Below are 23,451 nucleotides of genomic sequence, written 5' to 3' on the forward strand. Positions count from 1 at the left end.
TGCATCAGTAAGTCACTGAAGAAAGCAGGTGCAGTAGGCAATCAGAAAGGTGAATGGTATGCCAGAATATAGACATTACTGGCTATGCCAGCATTTTACCCATCCTTAATTGCTTAGAAGGCAATTAAGAGTAAAAGATATTGTTGATCTGGAGTCATTATGGGTCAGATTGGGTAAGGGTGATAAATTTCTTTCCCTAAAGAACAAAGATCAGTCAGATGCATTTATGCAGCAATCAACATCAATTGCTATTAGCGTAGCTTTTCATTCCAGAATTTAACTGAATTTGAATTTCACCATCTGCTGGTTTCTCCAGAACATTAGCCTGGGGTTCTGCCTAATTCATATGTTTTGTGTGCAGTTTACAATAGGGAAGTTATGTCTAATAAATCTAACTTAACTTTTGAGGAAGTAAGTCTTCTACCATTGACCATTGGGAGAAGACCATAGAGACATTGGATAATGATATCACACAAGGATTTGTGCTGGGACCTCAACTATCAATTATATTTATCAATGATTTAGATTTTTTTAATTTAACCTATTTTTCTAATGATTCTGTTCAGAGATGTTATTACACAGCCATGGAACAGGTGGGACTTGAACCCAGGCCTTCTGGTCCAGGGGTAGGGACATTACCACTGTGCCACAAGCGGGTCTGATATCAATGATTTTGATAACATGAACACAAATTGGAAACTGAAATAGACCATTCGACCCCCACAAGAAAATTGTGCCTAATTTATTGTGTTTTGAATACCACAGTCCAATATATCCTTATAAATCTTTGATTCTCTCATCTAATAGGTTTGCCATTGGCACAAAGATTGGTGACATTGTATGTAGTGTAATGGAGCCATAAATTTGCAAAGCTACATTGATGAATGAACTGGTAAAACTAGCAGAGGACTTTCTGTACATTTAAGTGAAAAATTATTCATCTTGTTCATAAATCTTTACACTGAATGAGGACATAAACTTAAAATCAAAGGCAGGCCATTCAGGAGAGAGGTTAGAAAATGTTCAGCACCATTCACAACTCCTCAAATACTGAAACAGTCTCTGTTCAAATGAAGGAGAAAGTGAGGTCTGCAGATGCTGGAGATCAGAGCTGGAAATGTGTTGCTGGAAAAGCGCAGCAGGTCAGGTAGCATCCAGGGAACAGGAGAATCGACGTTTCGGGCATAAGCCCTTAGAAGGGCTTATGCCCGAAACGTCGATTCTCCTGTTCCCTGGATGCTGCCTGACCTGCTGCGCTTTTCCAGCAATACATTTCCAGCTCTGTTCAAATGAAGCAAGACCTGAACAAAATTCAGGTTTGGGTTGAAACTTGGCAAATAACATTCACGCCATACAAATGCCAGGCAATGATCATTTCCAAGAAGAGAAATTCTGACTGTATACATTGACGTTCAGTGATATTTCAATGACTGGATCCCCCCACTATCAACTTCCTAAGATTTACTGTTGACCAGAAACTGGACCAACCATATAAATACAGTGACTACAAGAGGAGGTTAAAGGCTAGGAGTCCTGTAATAAGCAACTCATCCCTTGGTTCCCAAAGTCTGTCCACCATCTACAAGGGACAAGTCAAGAGCATAGTGGGATGCTTTCTCCTTTCCTGGATAGATGCAGCTCTATCAGCATTCAAGAAGCTTGATACCATCCAGGACAAAGTAGCCACCTGATTTGGGGCCACATCCACAATTATCCACTCCATCACTGATGCTTACTATTAGTGGTATGTACCATCTGCCTCTTGCAAAATTTCACCAAAGGTCCTTCACCAGCATTTCCAAGCCAACAGCAGCTTCCATCGAGAAGGACAAGGGCAGCAGATACATGAGAACACTATCACTGCAATTTTCTTTCCAAGCTATTCAGCATTCTGATTTGGAACAATCCAATGACACTGAATCAAGACATAAAACTTCCCTGGCATGGTGGGTCTCCCTACAGCACATGGACTGCATTGGTTCAAGAAGACAGATTACCACCTTCTCAAGGGCAGCTAGGGGCAGGGAATGCACCCACATCCAATGGGGGAATTAAAAAAAACACTTGTTCCTTCAAAGCATTATAGATATGTGGAACTCTCCCATAAATTCAGATTTAAATTCATTGAGATCACATCTCTACCATCGGGGAGAAGGTACAGAAGCCTGAACACGTGCACCAGCCAGTTTCACAACAGTTTCTATCCTACTGTTGTTAGCATACTGAATGGACTCTCAAACTCTTAGCATGTGATCTCAATGAATTTAAATCTGAGATGAACAGTTTCTTAAACAAAAACAGAAATTGCTAGAGAAACTTGGCCAGTCTAGCACGATCTTGGAAAGAAACAGAGTTAGCATTTCGAGTCCAGTGATCCTTCAGTGTTCTGAAGAAGGGTCACTGGACTCTAAACATTAATTGTTTCTTTCTCCACAGATGCCGTCAGACCTGCTGAGCTTCTGACAATTTCTGTTTTTCAGTTTCAGATTTCCAGTATCTGCAGTTCTTTATTTTGTTTTAGTTTTAATGGTGTCTTTTTAGCCAAGGTTATCAAATGATCTAGAGCCAAGTCATGTGAATAGAAGCAGAATATACACATCAGCCATTATCTCATTGAATTGTGTTAAGGGCTCAAGGGGCTGAATAGCTGGGCAATGATGAAGGGCTTTTGCCTGAAATGTTGATTTTCCTCGGATGCTGCCTGATCGGCTGTGCTTTTCCAGCACCACACTAATCTAGAGCTGAACAGCTGTCAATGATTCTAAAGCTAAGTGCTTCAAATCTTAGATTATTGAGAGATTATCATGAGAAATACTAATGCTCTATAGAACCTTCCTGCAAATAATTTGAGTTAGAATTTTCTAAGTCGGAAGATTGAGTTTCAAGTTCCATTCCAGAGACTTGTGTGCAATGCCATCTTTAATTGTTGTTTGTGGGTCTTGGCTAGATGGAAATTGAATTGAATTTATTGTCACGTGTACTGAGGCACAGTGAAAAGCTTTGTCTTGCGAGCAATACAGGCAGATCACAGAGTTAGGTAGCATAGATAAATAAATAATAAGTAAACAGCAGCAAAAACAAAAGCACAGGTACAGGCGAATGCTAAGAGTTTGAGAGTCCATTCAGTATTCTAACAACAGTAGGATAGAAACTGTTGTGAAACTGGCTGGTGCATATATTCAGGCTTCTGTACCTTCTCCCTGATGGTAGAGGTTGTCGAAAAGCATTGCCAGGGTGGGATGGATCTTTGAGAATGCTGGCGTCCTTTCCTTGACAGCGGGTCTGGTAGATGGTTTCTATAGATGGGAAGTTGGCCTTTGTGATTGTCTGGGCTGAGTTCACCTCTCTCTGAAACCGTCTCCGATCTTGAATGGTACAGTTGCCATACCAGGTGGTGATACATCCAGACATAAGGCTCTCGATGACGCACCTATAAAAGTTGGCAAGGGTATTCGCAGTCTGATGTGTTTCCTGACTTAAAACAGTGGCTGTACTTAAAAAGCACTTAATTTGCTGTAAAGTGCTTTGGGGCATCCTGAAAAGCAGTGAGGCATGGTGTGAATACAAGTTTTTCTTTAATTAATACGTTCCTAGACTCCCTTATAAATATTAATAGGAACTTCATGCAGTTACTACTTACACAACTATCCCGTAAATAGCAATGTGAGAAAGAACTGATATTTTTCTTACCTTGGTTGAAGGATGAATGTTGTAGAAATATTGTGAACTTGACAAGGAGCTAGGTTGCTGGAAGGGGGTTTAAATGGCAGGTGACATTTAATGCAGAGAAGTGTGAAATAATTCAATTCAGTAGAAAGAATACAGAGACGCTATAAAACAAAAGGGTGCAATTCTGAAAGAGATGCAAGAGCAAAGGGACCGGAATGTACTTGTGCTTAAATCATTAATGTTGATATGTTGGGTTGATACAGCAGATAATAGACAAAAAGCTCTTAGACTTTTGATGAAGGAGCAGTGCTCCAAAAGCTAGTACTTCCAAATGAACCTGTTGGACTGTAACCTGGTATTGTGTGATTTTTAACTTGTTTGCATAGGCATAGAGTACAAAATGGAACCCGTGTCAAATTTGTACAAAACACTAGTTTGGCCTCAACTGACACATTTAGTTCCAACCTTTGCATCATTCTTTAGGAAGAATATGAAGACCTTAAAGAATGTGCTTCAGTTACATAAAGGTAAAGTTACTATAGTCCTATCGGACCATAGGCTGCTTTCTGTTTAGCGGCTGGAATTGGTTAACTTGAGGTGACCACACCTCAGGTGAAGGGAGAGATTGGGAAGGAGAGTACTTTATGGTGATCTCAGCCCAGTGTTGGAATTGTACCAACGTTGTTGCAAATTGCAAATTAGCTGTCCAATCAATTGAGCTAATTGACCCAATTCAGTGAAAGTAGTTGAGACTGTTTTCTTCAGGTAAGTTTAAAGGAGGTCCAACGGAGGTGTTCAAAATCATGAGTCTGAAGAGGGTGGGGAGAAACTATTCCATTGGCAGAAGGATCTAAGACCAGAGTGAATACTTTAAGGTTTTTGGCAAAAGAAACAATAAAGACATGAAAGCAAAAATTGTTTGTGATCTGAATGCAATGTATGATGGAAGCAGACTTGATCACTGTATTTGAATCATTATCCATAAAGAAGGTATATCCAGCATCATGGGGAAACATCAGTGATACAAGATGAATTGCTCCTTCAGAGAACTAGCACAGGCATGTCAGGCCAAATGTAACCATTCTATGTTTTCTGGGAATGTGGATTCAGAAACCAGCAGCTACTTTGCCCTTTTTTTGTCATAATCATTGTTTTTTAACATGATCTCTGTTTTTGTTTTTCTTTTCCAGTTAGAAGAGGGTGAGCAGTTTGCTAAGATGGTAACAGAGATGAATGAAAAAGAACCTGAGTTTCGGGCCAAAGGTTTCTTAGCACTTGGCTTAACCTACAGTCTCCAGGCCACAGATGGTAAGGGCATCATATAAAGTCACAAAACTTGGCAGCATGGCCTTATGATTTATACAGTGCGATGTAGTCCTCCCTGTATTCTCATGGAGAAATTAGGAATAATTACTTTTGCTCCTCTAACTTGTCTTTTTTTCCTAGAGCTGCATAGCTCCTTATCTTCCTGCCTTTTTCCTACTAAGCATTCGACATCTAAATCTGGTGCCAGTTAACCTCAGCTTTGTTAGACTCTGTGGTATCCTGCACAGTCACCTTGAATTCTTAATTCAGGAAATGTGCCAGGCTTACCGTGTCGTTTCAAACCATTTACAAGCAAAATACTGCCAATGATGAAAATCTAAAATAAAAACAAAGTTCTGGAGTAACTCAGTGGGTCTGGCAGTATCTGTAGCAAGAGAAGCAGAGTTAATCTTTCGACCTGGTTGAGTCGTCTTTGGAACTGAAAGAGGCTGGAAAATAATGGTTTATGTGCTGTTGAGCAGGAAGAGAAATAAGTGGAACAGATGGTGAGGGCATCCACAGCAAAGCACAAGTGGAAAGTTAAAGTTATTAAAGGTAGATATAGATGCAAACTGATATTATTGATAGGTGTGAATAGTTGAAAATAGGTCACCTTTGCTGAGAGCAAATCTATGCCATCAAGATATCTGATGGAGGATAATAAAAATGGAGGATTGTGTTCATGCCCTGAAGTTCTTGAATGCAGTGTTGAGCCCCGAAAGCTAAAAGTATCGAATCAAAAGTAAGATGGTGTCCTCTAGCATGCATTAGGTTTCACTGGAACACTGCAGGGTAAAAACGTTTCATTTTCCAGTCCTCTTCAGCTCCATAGAAGAGTCATTGAGCTTGAAGTATTAATACTGTTTCTCTGGCTGTAGATCTTGCTAAACTTGCTGAGTTTCTCCAGCAGTTTGTGTTGATGTCTTAAATCGGTTTGGGGCAAGAAGAAAGGATATCAATTGGATCTTTCCTATTCATGCACAAATTTTTAATACAACACCTCAGTTGCATCCTCAAATTATCTCAAATTGGCAGGACACAAACAGGAAGCTATTCAGGGCATTGAGTCTATGCCAATTCTGTCAGAGGACAATTCAGTCAGTCCCACACCCCTGATCTTTCACCAAGTCCTAAATTATTTATCTACATAATTTAACAATTCAATTCCTTTTTGGAAACTATGATTACATTTTGGAACCTTAAGTATTAACTATAATTATTCACAGCTTAGATCACAGGGCAGAGTGCTTCATAAGTTTGCAAATGACACAAAGATTGTCAGCATTTTAACATTATAGAAGGAAGCATAAAATTCCAAAGAGATGTAAATAAAGTGAATCAAGAAGGCTATGCCAAATGGATTTCAATATTTTTGAGTGTGGGAAATACGTTCTAAATGATGGAAAGCTAGAAAGTGTAGAGGTCAAAAAGTAATTAGGGGTCTGTGTACATAGATCAGTAAAATATCATGATCAAATACAAAACTCATGAAAAAGACTAATAGAATGCTGGTTAGTATATCCAGAGAACTGCAAACAGAACGGGTTGGAACGTTTGTGATGCTTACTTTACAAACACCTAAAGTGCCATGTTCAGCTCTGGGCACCACACCTCAGGGAAGGACACATTGGTCTTGGATAGCATGCTATATGGACTCACCAGAATGACACCTGGCTCTCACTGTTAAATTCAATGCATTAAATACAGAAACTGAGCTTGTAGTCTTTGCAATTTCAACCATGATGGAACGATTTGATTTAAATTTTCAAAATACTAAGGAGACCATAGGCTATATAACTGGGGAAACTGTAACTGGAAGACATGGTTTTAAAAATAGAGCCAAGTCTTTTGGAGAATAAAAGTAGGAAACACTCTGCATACAAAGCTATCTTCCACAAATGGAAGTTGATTATTTTGTTTAAAAACTGAGGTAGAAAGATTTCTATGAAGCAAAGGTACTAAGTGATTTGAAGCAAAGGTGAATATATAGCATCATGATCTTCTTTAATTGTGGAGCAGGCTCAAGGAGCTAATTTGTGTTTTCCTGTTTCTATGAATTGGTATTTACAATTCTATTGAGCAGTGAATCCTGAAGAAAGTGGTTCTTCTGCCAATCACCTTTGATTAACAATGCTTTAGCCATCAGAAACAATGTCTCCTTACTTACTCTATACTCTTAAATTTATATGCTTCTATTAAAGCTCCTCTTAGTCCTAGTTTCTCTAGTCTATCCATATAACTGGAATCACTTGTGAAATTGACTATCAAAGGTCAGCATGGGACCCCAGTCATATTCCAAGCTAGGCAGGGCTGCCTGTGTTTTGTCAATATTTGTAATGTTCCATTCATGTGATGTGTTGAACCTCCACAGGCTTCCTTTTTCAAGCTGTCCTTTATTATTAGCAACCGCCTTGTTACCTCATGCAGTTGTCCCAACAGGTACTGATCTTGCGCTCCCATTCTCTCTCTAGTCTCATACAGATTTTGACTATTCTCAGTTTTAAAGTCATAAGCCTCGCTGAATCTGGTGGACTTGAACATTGCAGTTCCCATGCTTTGCCTCCATGCCCTGGAAACTCATTAAAAGCCATGTTGTACGCGATGAAAGTACAAGTACATTTTGTGGTCCCAGTTGGGAGCTACCAACCCTGGTTGCATGTATCACAGGAGGATATGATTGCATGATCTCCCACCTAAAATCACTCCACAGTCCAGCCTACGCAATATGTTTGTGACCGTGGCCTTCCCCACGTCAATCGAAAAATAAACAATTTCTTCATTACTTGATTGAATCATTATTGACTCTGCTAAACAGCCTTTCTTCCACCCCTCCCCCATCTCCAATTTCTTTATATGTCCCTCCACAGTTGCCCATAATAGTGTCCAGGAATCCTGGCGATGTTGGAACAATTCAAGGCTGCTACCTGCCCAACCCAACCAGTGAAAGTGTAGTAAATGTTTTCTCACCTGTAATATTCCAGTCCATCTTGTCTATTTTAGACCCCAGCTTTATCACTAGATGTTTACCTGCTGAGTCTTTGATTAACAGAATATAGAAGCAAAGTATTGTGGGTGCTGGAAACCTGAAGTAAAACAGGAAATGCTCGAACTGGCAGGATCTATCAAGAGAAAAGCAGTTACCATTTCAGGTCTGTGACCTTTCATCAGACATGAGGCTGCCAGATCTGCTGAGTGTTTGCTGCATTTTCTGATTTGATATTTCAATTCCTGGTCTGTGCTCACTTTATTAACAAGTCATTGATTTTTTTTTTAAAGCTACATTGAGAGGAATGCAAGAGGACCTCCAGAAAAAAGCACTTCGAGCATTTCAGAGGTGTGTGTTTAAAAAAAACAAAGTAAATAAACACCTTTGAAAAATGTAATATATAATTCTTACGGTTACCATGACAACTAAAATGGATGAGATATTTTGCTTGCAAGCTTTAATTGCACACAACACCTCTCTGAGTGCTCCAGTGGAGAGTTTCTGACTACGAAGTAAGTGCTAGCAACTTTTAGCCTATTTTTAGGATTAATGGGAGCATATATTTGTGTAGGTGTCTGATAGTCATCACTTACGGCAAAAGGAGTGTCACCAGAACATGGAGGTAAAGCAGTGGGAATGAATTGTGAGCATTAAAGTTCTTTTTCGGGTGTCTCTCTGCTCACCCATGGGAGAGATGTTAGCACTGAGAAAACGGAACAGTCTTCTTTGAGATGCAGTCAGCTGCAGAGTAAAGTAACTTGCTCAAGTTATTTGTTGCATTCTCAGAAGACCATGGCATACTGCTTATAAATGTTACATCACTTGACTGTGGCTCTCCCACCATATTGAATTTGAGAGTGATGTCCCGAACTGCAAAAGTCTTAAATAAAGCCAATTACAGAGGTGTCAAGTACATTGGAAAATTGGATTAAAAGATATGGAGGTAAATACTTGAAGAAATATTTCATAATTCTGAACAAATAGGCATTCCAATGAGAAATAAAAAATCCACAGAAAAATTGATCCCTCTGTGGCCAACCAAAGCAGTTAAAGGATATTTTTCGATATTAAAAAAATGGCTTATAATGATGCCAAGATGATTAAAAAGCATGAGGATTATGAAAGTTTTGGAAGCTATCATATGATGACCAAAAGTGTATTAAGCTGAAAATGTGTTGCTAGAAAAGCGCAGCAGGTCAGGCAGCATCCAAGGAGCAGGAGAATCGACGTTTCAGGCATGAGCCTTTCTTCAGGAATTCCTGAAGAAGGGCTCATGCCCGAAACATTGATTCTCTTGCTCCTTGGACGCTGCCTGACCTGCTGCGCTTTTCCAGCAACACATTTTCAGCTCTGATCTCTAGCATCTGCAGTCCTCACTTTCTCCTCAAAAAGTGTATTAAGGGCAAGTAAGTGAATATGAGAGTAACAAGAACAGACATTGCTGGAAAAACTCAGCAGGTCTGGCAGCATCTGTGAAGAGAATCAGTTAACGTTTTGGGCCCAGTGACCATTCCTCATAACTTGGCAGATGTGGCTACTGCAGATGCTGGAGATTAGAATCAAGATTAGAGTGGTGCTGGAAAAGCACAGCAGGTCAGGCAGCATCTGAGGAGCAGGAAAATCGACAAAGGCCCTTTATCAGGAATGAGGCTGGGAGCCTCGGGGGTGGAGAGATAAATGGGAGGGGGGTGGGCCTGGGGAGAAGGTAGCTGAGAGTGCAATAGGTGGATGGAGGTGGGGGTAAAGGTGATAGGTCAGAGAGGAGGGTGGAGCAGATGGATGGAAAGGAAGATTGACAGATGAGACAGGTCATGAGAACAGTGCTGAGCTGGAAGGCTGGAACTGGAGGGAGGGGAAATGAGAAAACTGGTGAGGTCCATGTTGATGCCTTGGGGTTAAAGGGTCCCAAGGCGGAAGATGAGACATTCTTCCTTCAGGCGTTGGGAGGTAAGGGAGTGGCGATGGAGGAAGCCCAGCACCTGCATGTCCTCGGTAGAGTGGGAAGGGGAGTTGAAATGTTCGGCCACAGGTTGGTGGGTTTGATTGGTGTGGGTGTCCAGGAGATGTTCTCTGAAGCGCTCTACGAGAAGGCGTCCAGTCTCGCCAGTGTAGATGAGACCGCATCGGGAGCAGCAGATACAGTAAATGATACGTGTGCAAGTGCAGGTGAAACTTTGATGAATGTGGAATGCTCCTTTGGGGCCTTGGATGGAGGTGAGGAGGGAGGTGGGTAGGTGTGGGCGCAGGCTTTGCAATTCCTGCGGTGGCAGAGGAGGGTGGGTTGTTAGGGGGCCTTCCCAACTTCCCACCTATCCACTCCACCCTCCTCTCCGACCTATCACCTTTACCCCACCTCCTCCTACCGCCCCCTTGACCATGACATCACCCCCCAACACCAAACCATCATCTCCCAGACCGTACACAACCTGATCACCTCAGGGGATCTCCCACCCACAGCTTCCAACCTCATAGTTTGGAAACCCTGCATCGCCCGGTTCTACCTCCTACCCAAGGTCCACAAGCCTGACTACCTCGGCCGACCAATCGTCTCAGTCTGCTCCTGCCCCACTGAATTCATCTTCACCTACCTCGATACTGTCCTATTTCTCCCTGGTTCAGGAATTCTCCACATGCATTCGGGACACCACTCACCTCCTCCACCTCCTCCAAGACTTCCGTTTCCCCGGCCCCTGATACCTCATCTTACCTTGGACATCCAATCCTCTACACCTCCATCTACCTTGGCCAGGGCCTGCAAGCCCTCCATTTCTTCGTCTCCTGACATCCCCACCAGTACCCTTCCACTGACACTCTCATTCTTTTGGTTGAACTGGTCCTCACCAATTTCTCCTCCAAATCCTCCCACTTCCTTGAAATGAAAGGGGTAGCCATGGGCACCCGTATGGACCCCAGCTATGCCTCTCTCTTTGTTGGCTATGTAGAACAGTCCATCTTCCAGAGTTACACCATTCCCCATCTCTTCCTCCGCTACATTGATGACTGCATTGGCACCACCTTGTGCTCCCATAAAGAGGTTGTACAGTTCATCAACTCCACCCGACCTTAAAGTCACCTGGACCATCTCTGACACTTCCTTCCCCATTCTGGACCTCTCCATCTCCATCAACGATGACTCACTTAACACTGACATTTTCTACAAACCCATCAACTCCTACAGCTACCTGGATTACACCTTCTCCCACCTTACCTCCTGCAAAAATGCCATCCCGTATTTCCAATTCCTCCACCTCAGCAGCACCTGCTCCCAGGAGGACCAGTTCCACCACAGCATACACTAGATGGCCTTCCTCTTTCAAGGCGGAACTTCCCCTCCCATGTGGTTGAAGATGCCCTCCAATGCATCTCATCATGTCCCGCACCTCTGCCCTCAAACTCCACCCCTCTAACCGCAACAAGGACAGAACTCCCCTGGTCCTCACCTGCCACCCCACCAACTTCTGCATAGATCGCATTATTTGCCGACATTTCTGCCACCTACAAATGCACCCCACCACCAGGGATATATTTCCCTCCCCACCCCTATCTACTTTCGTAAAGACCGTTCCCTCCACAACTACGTGGTCAGGTCCACGCCCCCTAACAACCCACCATCCTCTCCTGGCACCTTCCCCTGCCACCGCAGGAATTGCAAAACCTGCGCCCACACCTCCCCCCTCACCATTATCCAAGGCCCCAAAGGAGCCTTCCACGTCCATCAAAGTTTCACCTGCTCTTCCTTATAACTTGCGCCATTCTGACAAAAGGTCACTGGACCTGTTACGTTAATTCTGATTTCTCTTCACAGATGCTGCCAGACCTGCTGAGCTTTTCCAGCAATTTTTGTATTTGGTTCTGATTTAAAGCATCTGCAGTTCTTTCAGTTTTTGTTTAGAATGTGAGAGTAAACTAGTAAGAATAATAAAAGCAAATTTTAAGAGCTACATGTATGTGAAATAGTCGAGAGTGATGACAGTAAATGCCAATCTCGTGGAGTCTGAGACAGGATAAATTATAATAGGAATAAAGAAATGGCAGAGATGATAAACAAATATTTTATTCGTTAACAGTATAAATCACAAAAATTGCTACAGGTTCGGAAAACTTACAAGTACTGTTAGAAATAAAGAAACTGGACCCTGGCCTTGCCAGGAATTCCATGTACAGCACTGACAATGCCATTTTGTGTTAGCAGAACTTCTGTTTTCTATCCAGTCATCTGCCTCAATAAATATGGTCCCAACTGTCACAACTCACTGATGTAGCACACTGGAAATCAGACCCTGCTATCCCCTAAAGAAAACAGAAATTGCTGGAAAAACTCATTTGTGGACAGAAATCTGAGTCAGTGTTTCGGGACGAGTGTCCCTTCCTGCTATCCCGTGTTCAACAGAGACTTTGAAAAGGATGGGCCTGTACCTTTAGATTTCAGAAACTGAAATTAGTTTGTTCAAGCATCATCGGTCTGAGAAGGCTTTTCAGCATAATGGTGAAAGAATGTTTCCTCCCACTGGTCAGCCGAGAGCTAGGAAACATTAACAAATGACAAAGGAGTCTGCCATTTTAAACTCAGATGAGGAGAAATTTCTTCTTCAAAGGATTGTGGGCATTATGATTCTCAGACACAGAGAACTGTGAAATCTTAGTTGAGTATATTCAAAGCTGAGAATGCCCTGGTTTTGAACTCTCTAGGGAAACGTGTGATTATAAGGGTTAAATCGAATTGAAATTGAAGATGAAATGTGATCTTCCTGACTGGTGGCGTAGGCTCTACGGCTTGCCCCTGCACCTATTTATGTTATTTTGTTAAGAAAACACCAGCAGGAAAATAATTTTGTCTGCTGTAGAGTATTTCCTCTTTAAATTGATTTTCTAAGACAAAAGCAAGTCTTTAAACACTCATTGTTGCCTTTTCTGTCACTTTGGCACCCCAGAGCTCATGGGTTATGTCCAACTGATCACCAGGCTGCTTTCTACCTGGCTCTTCAGCTTGCCATATCAAGGCAGGTGAGTACTTGACTTCGCACCTTGGTTTCTTTAACATGTTCAGTGATTTGCCACTTTCTTTAACAGTTTGAGATGAGGTTATTCAAGGAGTATAGGGGGTAGAGTCGTAAAGAGGGCGAGAAATGAGGCAAACAATTCAGAGATGATGAGTTCTAATCCCACTGTGGCATGCTGTGACCTTGCTTTTAATAAATTACTGATTTGTGGTCAGGAACAATTTCAAGATTGTTGCATTGATTTAGTTACAAAAAGCTCACTGGTTCATTAGGAAAGGGAAACGACCACCCTTGCCTAGCCAAAACTACACACCTTTAGTGGTGAGTGACCATAATATGGGAGCATTTACATTGTGTATGAAAGTAAAGTAGTTGAATCTGAACCCAGGGATGTTAAATTTGAACGAAAGAAATGCTGAAGATATAAAGGACAAATTGTGATGATTTAGAAATATACCTTTAAAAAGTATGTAGACAGCGAATTTAAAGCATTGCAACATTTTTCCATTCCTTTAAGGCACAAAATCCCAAAGATTAGTGTACACAGCTCCCTAACTTAGCAGTTTTTTTTAGATCGAAGTTGACAGAAAGTACAGAAACTAGGCCTGTGCTTAAGAAAAATTACTTTTATTGCAAATAAATAGATTTTAGCTACAGGTAAAGAATTATGAACAATCAACTTATAATTCTACCAGTTAAAATGCTAACCCTTTTATTAAACTCCCCCTACAAACATACAGTCACAAAGAAATTATGGGCAGAGGAAAAGACTGTGGAGCAGTTTGGTAGTCCCTCTCCTTTTAGATTATCAGGATTTGCTGCTCCCTGCTCTTCCTTCTCTAAGTACTTCCACTTGCATGCAAGATTGACAGAGTAACTGATTCACAATTGTAAAGTCTCTGACTCCCATATCATTCCACAATCAAAATTTCCAGACTAAAAAAGTACAGTGTTTATACTAGACAACAACAGACTTCTGAATGCCAATGACAGAAAGGGATATGGAGTTAGTGAGGGAAAAAGACATCAAAGAGGAAGATCAGCCATGATCATCATGAATGATCGAACAGGCTCGGTGGGCTGAATAGCCTACTCCAATTGTGTGTTCCTGTGACTCCAACACAAGTGATCACTCCTTTCTGTAAACTGTGCAGTAACCCAGAAGTTAAAAAATTGAAAAGTAATGCCTGTTTCAATTATTGGTATACAACAAAAAAAATCAGGGAATGTTGAGTGTCATCATTTTTGAAATTTCATTAATTTGATGTGAGCGTTACTGCTAAGGGCAATATTTATTACTAATCCCTCCTTGGGAAGATGGTGGCCTGCCACATTTTGAAGTCCACATGATATACCTTAGCCCTTGTGGTTTTATATAACTGGATAACTTGTGACGTCATTGTAGGGCAGATAAGAGTCAACCACTTTGCTGTGGATGTACAGTCCCAAGTAAGACAAATGGGTAAGGATGGCCGATCTTTTCTCCAATGGAAATGGTAAACCACTTGGGTTTTTCTGATAGATTGATAATTAGGTGACATCGTTAATAAATGTGTAATTCTCATCTTGATTTATTTGATCAGTTAATTTTAAGTTCCACTGTTGCCATGGTAACATTTGAACTCCTGTTTCTAGATTATCAGACTAGGCTCTGGACTTCTAGTCCAGAAATGTAACCACTATACTATCATAACCAACTTGGTTGCCTCTTAACGATCCACTTTCCAGGGCAGTTAGGGACTGACGTTTGTAGCGATCGAATGTTTCGCATTCCTGATCTTTCTGCTACTCAGCCAAACGCACTGCTGTCACCATCAGGGAAAGTTTCAAGAGGTCTCCAGTAAAGCAGTAGCAGTCATGACTTTGATTTTGAGAAAATTAAGAACCGTATTCTGAAAAAATAGGCCATCAATTGAATGTGTATTCCACAGAACTTTAAACGGTTTTCTTCAGTTTAAAGTGGGGAGGGCAGTATGGTTAGCTCTGACCCGCTTATAGGTATCATTGGTTTCAATTTTTCATCTGACTTGTTTCCACAAATTCATGTTTTCTGATCACAGGAATCAAGTGATTCAATGTTTGCAAATCATGGAATGAGACTGAAAACAGCTGTAAATTGAGCACAATACTTTCACAGGATTTCACTGTGCTCCAGACTTGTTGCCTTATTTACTGTGTAACGCTGTGTATTGCTTTCAGATCCCAGAAGCACTGGGTTATGTTCGACAAGCTTTGCAACTGCAGGGAGATGATGTGAACTCCTTGCACCTACTGGCATTGCTTCTTTCAGCGCAGAAGCACTATCATGATGCTGTAAACATTATCGACATGGCACTGAGTGAATATCCTGAACACTTTGTGTGAGTACCTAACCCTTTTGGTTCTTTGATTTGATTTATTATTGTCACGTACCTAGGTACAGTGAAATGCTAATGGGGAATCAATAAGGTTTACTTCAGCATAGGTCACTGAAGCAAAGAGTATTCTGTGAGGCTGAAACAGTGTATTTAAACTTGGTCTTCATGTTTGACACAGAGCTGATAACATAACAGAAACAGAAATTGCTGGAGAACCTCAGCAACTCTGACAGCATCTGTGGAGAGAAAGCAGGTTTGATGTTTTGGTCCAGTGACCCTTCTTCAGAACTAGTAGACGGTAGGATAAGGTGAGGTTGTTGATTTGCTCGCTGAGCTGGTAAGTTTATTTGCCAACATTTCATCACCATTCTAGATAGCACCATCAGTGAGCCTCCGGTGAAGTGTTGGTGTTCTGTCCCGCTTGCTATTTATCTGTCTGGGTCTGCTGGGATTGGTGATGTCATTTCCAGTTTTGTTTTTGGTTCTGTTTCTTAGTGGTTGGTAAATGGGGTTCAAATCTATATGTGTGTGAATGGAGTTCCAGATTGAGTGCTAGGAATTCCCGTGTATGTCTCTGTTTGGCTTGTCCTCGAATAATTAGGAGACCCAGTCAAAATGGCGACCTTCATTGTCTGTGTGAAGTCATACAAGTGATAGCTGATCATGTCTCTTGGTATCTAGTTGGTGTTTGCGTAACCTGGAGGCTACTTTCCTTCCTAATTGCCCTATATAGTGTTTTTGGCAGGCTTTACACGGTATTTTGAACATAATGTTGGTCCTGTTGATTGTGGGTGTAGGATCCTTTATACTTGTTAGAAGTTGTCATAGTCAAAAAGTGTGGTGCTGGAAAGGCCTAGCAGGTTAGGCAGCATCCAAGGAGCAGGAGAGGTATAAGACCATAAGACATAGGAGTGGAAGCAAGGCCATTTGGCCCATCAGGTCCACTCTGCCATTTAATCATGGCTGATTGGCTTTTCAATTCCACTTGCCCGCACTCTCCGTGTAGCCTTTAATTCCTTGTGAGATCAAGAATTTATCAATCTCTGATTTGAAGGCACCCAACGTCCTGGCCTCCACTGCGTTCCGTGGCAATGAATTCCACAGGCCCACAACTTTCTGGTAAAAGAAATGTCTCCTCATTTCCATTCTAAATTGACCCCTCTAATTTTAAGGCTATGCCCACGGATCCTAGTCTCCCTGCCTAACAGAAACAACTTCCCAGCATCCACCCTTTGTAAGCCATGCATCATAGAGTCATGGAGATGTACAGCATGGAAACAGACCCTTCAGTCCAACCCGTCCATGCCGACCAGATATCCCAACCCAATCTAGTCCCACCTGCCAGCAGCCGGCCCATATCCCTCCAAACCTTTCCTATTCATATACCCATCCAAATGCCTCTTAAATGTTGCAGTTGTACCAGCCTCCACCATATCCTCTGGCAGCTCATTCCATACACGTACCACCCTCTGTGTGAATAAGTTGCCCCGAGGTCTCTTTTATTTCTTTCCCCTCTCACCCTAAACCTATGCCCTCTAGTTCTGGACTCCCCAATCCCAGGGAAAAGATTTTGTCTATTTATCCTATCCATGCCTCTCATAATTTTGTACACCTCTATAAGGTCTCCCCTCAGACTCCGCCGCTCCAGCGAAAACAGCCCCAGCCTGATCAGCCTCTCCCGAAAGCTCAAATCCTCCAACCCTGGCAACATCCTTGTAAATCTTTTCTGAACCCTTTCAAGTTTCACAACATCTTTCCGATAAGGAGACCAGAATTGCACGCAATATTCCAACAGTGGCCTAACCAATGTCCTGTATAGCCGCAACATGACCTCCCTACTCCTGTACTCAATACTCTGACCAATAAAGGAAAGCATACCAAACACCTTCTTCACTATCCTATCGACCGGCGACTCCACTTTCATGGAGCTATGAACTTACACTCCAAGGTCTCTTTGTTCAGCAACACTCCCTAGGACCTTACCATTAAGTGTATAAGTCCTGCTAAGATTTGCTTTCCCAAAATGCAGCACCTCGCATTGATCTGAATTAAACTCCATCTGCTACTTCTCAGCCCATTGGCCCATCTGGTTAAGATCCTGTTGTAATCTGAGGTAACCCTCTTTGCTGTCCACTACACCTCCAATTTTGGGGTCATCTGCAAACTTACTAACTGTACCTCTTATGCTCGCATCCCAATCATTTATGTAAATGACAAAAAGTAGAGGGCCCAGCACCGATCCTTGTGGCACTCCACTGGTCACAGGCCTCCAGTCTGAAAAACAACCCTCCACCATCACCCTCTGTCTTCTACCTTTGAGCCAGTTCTGCATCCAAATGGCTAGTTCTCCCTGTATTCCATGAGATCTAACCTTGCTAATCAGTCTCCCCTGGGGAGCCTTATTGAACGCCTTACTGAAGTCCATATAGATCATATCTACTGCTCTGCCCTCATCAATCTTCTTTGTTACTGCTTCAAAAAACTCAATCAAGTTTGTGAGACATGATTTCCCACGCAGAAAACCATGTTGACTATCCCGAATCAGTCCTTGCCTTTCCAAATACATGTACATCCTGTCCCTCAGGATTCCCTCCAACAACTTGCCCACCACCGAGGTCAGGCTCACTGGTCTATAGTTCCCTGGCTTGTCTTTACCGCCTTTCTTAAACGGTGGCACCATGTTTGGCAGCATCCAGTCTTCTGGCACCTCACCTGTGACTATCGATGATACAAATATCTCAGCAAGAGGCCCAGAATTCACTTCTCTAGCTTCCCACAGAGTTCTCGGATACACTTGATCAGTTCTTGGGGATTTATCTACCTTTAACCATTTCAAGACATCCAGCACTTCCTCCTCTGTAATCTGGACATTTTGTAAGATGTCACCATCTATTTCCCTCTATTCTATATCTTCCATATCCTTTTCCACAGTAAATACTGATGCAAAATATTCATTTAGTATCTCCCCTATTTTCTGTGGCTCCACACAAAGGCCTCCTTGCTGATCTTTGAGGGGCCCTTTTCTCTCCCTAATTACCCTTTTGTCCTTAATATGTTTGTGAAAACCGTTTGGATTCTTCTTAATTCTATTTACTAAAGCTACCTCATGTCCCCGTTTTGCCCTCCTGATTTCCCTCTTAAGTATACTCCTACTTCCTTTGTACTCTTCTAAGGATTCACTCGATCCATCCTGTCTGTACCTGACATATGCTTCCTTTTTCTTAACCAAACCCTCAATTTCTTTAGTCATCCAGCATTCCCTATACCTACCAGCCTTCCCTTTCACCCTGACAGGAATATACTTTCTCTGGATTCTTGTTATCTCATTTCCGAAGGCTTCCCATTTTCCAGCTGTCACTTTACCTGCGAACATCAGCCTCAAATCAGCTTTCGACAGTTCTTGCCTAATACTGTCAAAATTGGCCTTTCTCCAATTTAGAACTTCAACTTTTAGATCTGGTCTATCCTTTTCCATCACGATTTTAAAACGAATATAATTATGGTCGCTGACCCCAAAGTGCTCCCCCACTGACACCTCATTCACCTGTTCTGCCTTATTTCCCAAGAATAGGTCTAGTTTTACACCTTCTCTAGTAAGTACATCCACATACTGAATCAGAAAATTGTCTTGTACACACTTAACAAATCCCTCTCCATCTAAACCTTTAACACTATGGCAGTCCCAGTCAATGTTTGGAAAGTTAAAATCCCTGACCATAACTACCCTATTATTCTTACAGATAGCTGAGATCTCCTTACAAGTTTGTTTCTCAATTTCCCTCTGACTGTTGGGGGGTCTATAATACAATCCCAATAAGGTGATCACCCCTTTCTTATTTCTCAGTTCCACCCAAATAACTTCCCTGGATGTATTTCCGGGAATATCCTCCCTCAGCGCAAATGTAATGCTAACCCTTATCAAAAATGCCACTCTTGCCTCCCTTTCTATCCTTCCTGTAGCATTTGTATCCTGGAGCATTTAGCTGCCAGTCCTGCCCGTCTCTGAGCCATTTTTCCGTAATTGCTATGATATCCCAATCCCATGTTCCTAACCGTGCCCTGAGTTCATCTGCCTTTCCTGTTAGGCCCCTTGCATTGAAACAAATGCAGTTTAATTTATTAGTCCTACCTTGTCCCTGCCTGCCCTGACTGTTTGACTCACTTCTGTTCTCAGCTGTACCCGTCTCAGATCGATCTCTGATCTCACTATCTCCCTGGGTCCCCCCCCCCCCCCCCCGTCCCCCGTCCCCCCCATCTTCCTAGTTTAAATCCTCCCAAGCAGTTCTAGCAAATTTCCCTGCCAGTGGGCAGCACGGTGGCACAGTGGTTAGCACTGCTGCCTCACAGCGCCAGAGCCCCTTGTTCAATTCCCGCCTCAGGCGACTGACTGTGTGGAGTTTGCACGTTCTCCCCGTGTCTGCGTGGGTTTCCTCCGGGTACTCCGGTTTCCTCCCACAGTCCAAAGATGTGCAGGGTCAGGTGAATTGGCCATGCTAAATTGCCCGTAGTGTTAGGTAAGGGGTAAATGTAGGGGTATGGGTGGGTGTCGCTCCGGCGAGTCGGTGTGGACTTGTTGGGCCGAAGGGCCTGTTTCCACACTGTAATGTAATGTAAATGTAATATATTCGTTCCCTTCCAATTTAGGTGCAATCCATTCTTCTTATGCAGGTCACTTCTACCCAAAAGAGATTCCAATGATCCAAAAATGTGAATCCTTCTCCCATACACCAGCTCCTCAGCCATGCATTCATCTGCTCTATCCTCCTCTTCCTGCCCTCACTAGCTCGTAGCACTGGGAGTAATCCAGATATTACTACCCTTGAGGACCTCCTTTTTAAATTTCTGCCTAACTCTCTGTAATCTCCCTTCAGAATCTCAACCTTTTCCCTTCCAATGTCGTTGGTTCCAATGTGGACAATGATCTGTTGCTGGCCCCTCTCCCCCATGAGTACATTCTGCACCCTCTCTGAGACATCCTTGATCCTGGCACCAGGGAAACAACACACCATTCTGCTTTTTCTCTGCTGGCCACAGAAACGTCTGTCTGTATCTCTGACTACAGAATCCCCTAACACAATTGATCTCTTGGAAGCCGACGTACCCCTTGTTGCATTAGAGCCAGTCTCCATACCAGAAACTTGGCTGCTCATGTTACGTTCCCCTGAGAATCCATCACCCCCTACATTTTCCAAAACAGCATACCTGTTTGAAATGGGTATATCCACAAAAAAGTCCTGCACTAGCTGCCTACCTCTCACCCTTCCTGGAGTTAACCTCTTGTAAGTGTCTTATTAGATCTTCCCTCAACCTTCTAAACTTTAATGAATACAATCCCAGGATCCTTAGCTGTTAGGCCTCCCATTCCAGGGATCATTCATGTGAATTTCCACTAGACATGCTCCTGTACCAGTATGTCCTACCTGAGGTGTGGGCCCAAAATTGGACACAGTATTCTAAATGGACCTAACTAGAGCTTTATACAGTGTCAGAAGCACATCGCTGCTCTTATATTCCAACCCTCTTGCGATAAGTAAATAAATTGATGAAGGGCTTATGCCTGAAACGTCGACTCGCTTGCTCCTTGGATGCGGCCTGACTGCTGTGCTTTTCCAGCGCCGCACTTTTCAACTCTGACTCTCCAGTATCTGTGGTCTTCACTTTGCCCTAGTAGTTGTCATAGTGTGGTAGTAGGTTTGTGGACTGTCACAGATAGGATAAGGCTGCATCTATGCTGAAGACAATGTGGGGGAGTGGTTAAGGAGTAAAGTGATAGGTGGGCAGAGAAAGACAGTTGGGCATACAAAATGATAAATAATGGTAAGCAAGGAAGGAACAAAAACCTGCTAATCGGGATCATAAGTAGATGGAAATGGGTTGCCTGTGCTGAAAGAAGCTCATGTTAGACAAGGGTAGGTAAAAGATATGGCACTGTGCTGTCATCAAGACTGCCTGCTACCATTCTTGTGGCTTCAACTGTCTCTGCTTTATCTCAGACCATCTGCTGAAATCCTCATCTGTGCCCCATTACAAATTATATTAACAATTTAGACTTTGGAATCAAAACCATAATTTCTAAATGGAGCAAATGTAGAAGTGTGGGACAATGGGCAGCAAGATTCTGGTAATTCCCTGGTCCGTTGTAATCCTTTCTGCTCCAGCCCAGGTTGTCTTTGGTCAGCCTGTTTTTGTTTTTAACGTCCGGTCATATCTATTCTACTGTCATTCTGGTTGAGGTATAGCTGGTTGATGAGACTTAGATATTGCAAGTCTCAAGTTGTGTCTCCATCACAATGGACAGATGCCTCTGACCAGGGTCCAGTCGCATTTCTTCATTAGTGATGTCTCTCAATGTGATACCCAGGATCTTGATTATGCAATGTTGATCTAAGATGTTTTACTTAGTTGACACCTTTGTTATTCTGTTCCATATCTTACCAGCATGGATTGCAGGGGATACTGCAAAGGGCACCTAGGGTTGCAACTTGTCAGCAATGATGACAATGTTAGAAGCCCAAACCATGTGAACCATTTAAGGGGAAGCTGACATTTTATTTTAAGATATTTGCTCATGGGAAGTGGGCATTGCCAGCATAAATTGCCTATTCCTAATGGCCCTTGAAAGACAGTAATGAGTTCCTGTCTGAACTGCTGCTGTCATTGGAATACAGTATGAGGGTACCTACAATGCTGTTAAGAAGGGAACATCAGGAATTTGACCCAGTGACAGTAAAGCAACAGTCATATATTCCCAAGTCAGGATGGTATGGGGCTTGGGATGGAATTTGCAGGTGGTAATTTTACCATGCATCTGCTGCCCTTATGCTTCCAGCTGGTAGACGTTTGGTCCAGGTTGCTGTCTGCTGAGCCTTTGGTAGGTTACTATGGTGCATTTTGTAGTTGTTACATGCTACTGCACATTGGTGGTGATGGAGAGGCAATCAAACTGCAAGCTTTTCTTCTGGTGTCAAGCTTCTTGTGTTACAGCTGTACCTATTCAATTAAGTGGAGAATATTCCTTCACATTCCTGACTTGGCCTTCTAGAGGCAGGCTCCGGGAGCACATTTGGTCATGGCATGTTCCCAGCCTCTAACCTGCGTTTGTATTTTGTATGGCTAGTTCCGATTTTAGTCAGTGGTAATCCCCAAGATATTGATAGCAAGGACTTCAGCAAGTGTACTGCCACTGAACATCAAAGAAAGATGGCTGGCTTCATTATTGCTGTAGATGGTCGTTGTCTGGCACTTGGGTGGAGTAAATGTTACCCGCCAGTTAAGACCAGAAGATATATTGGCCCATTGAGTCTGATCTGCCCTTCAATCATGGCAGGTATATCAACAGCCCAAGCCTGCATGATGGAGACAGTGAGGACTGCAGATGCTGGAGATCAGAATTGAGAGTGTGTTGCTGGAAAAGCATAGCAAAGTCAGGCAGCATCTGAGGAGCAGGAAAATCTTCGTTTTGGACCGGAGCCCTTCATCAGGAATGAGGGTGCCCGTTCCTGATGAAGGGCTCTGGCCAGAAACGTCGATTCTCCTGCTCCTCAGATGCTGCCTGACCTGCTGTGCTTTTCCAGCAACACGCTGTCAAGCCTGTCTGATGCCCAGGCCTTGCTGCATATGCTTCCAAGCCATTTGAGTGCTGGAGTTATGAGTGGTGCTGAATATTGTGCAATCATCAAATAATTTACTACTGACCTGAATGATGGAGGGAAAGTCACTGATAAAACACCTGGAAGTGATTGGGGCCAGGACACCACCATCAAGAGGTCCTGGAAATGATTGAAATGGTGGAATTTGAATCTGTATGCGGTAAAAGTAAGACTGTTAACTGGAAGTTGCAATAAGCCAGCTTCTATGCAGACAGGTGGTGTGTGTGGCATTTATTCAGTATCTAGAAGCTGAATTAAAATAGAAGGGTGAAAGATTACAGATGAAACAACATTGAGTCTAACTTTGCCCTTGGAGGGATAATGATGTTATTGCCCTTCTATTTTAAGGAGTAGCACAAAAGTGTGTTACAAATGTTGCTATCCTTAAGTTACTGTCCTAAACTAGATTGAAACTAAGTCCAAATTAGATGAACTAAGGACCTAGTTAAATTTTTCTCTTTGTTTAAGTGTTTAATCACTCCTCC

The 23,451-nt window shown here is 42.6% G+C and overlaps 1 protein-coding gene across 2 annotated transcripts in view; it reads left to right on the plus strand.

Moving 5' to 3' along the window:
- Positions 1 to 23,451, plus strand: part of ttc7b (tetratricopeptide repeat domain 7B) — a 371,811-nt gene that overhangs the window by 189,204 nt on the left and 159,156 nt on the right. For both annotated transcript variants that reach the window (XM_043696948.2, XM_043696949.2), the window contains exons 12-15: positions 4,860 to 4,977; positions 8,251 to 8,308; positions 12,892 to 12,964; positions 15,160 to 15,320. In XM_043696948.2, coding sequence (XP_043552883.2) covers positions 4,860 to 4,977; positions 8,251 to 8,308; positions 12,892 to 12,964; positions 15,160 to 15,320 — 410 coding nt within the window. The remainder of the gene's footprint in view (positions 1 to 4,859; positions 4,978 to 8,250; positions 8,309 to 12,891; positions 12,965 to 15,159; positions 15,321 to 23,451) is intronic.

Source organism: Chiloscyllium plagiosum, unplaced genomic scaffold, assembly GCF_037043375.1.
Source record: "Chiloscyllium plagiosum isolate Xiang-an unplaced genomic scaffold, Cpla_swu_hap1 HiC_scaffold_8, whole genome shotgun sequence".
Classification (NCBI taxonomy): domain Eukaryota; kingdom Metazoa; phylum Chordata; class Chondrichthyes; order Orectolobiformes; family Hemiscylliidae; genus Chiloscyllium; species Chiloscyllium plagiosum.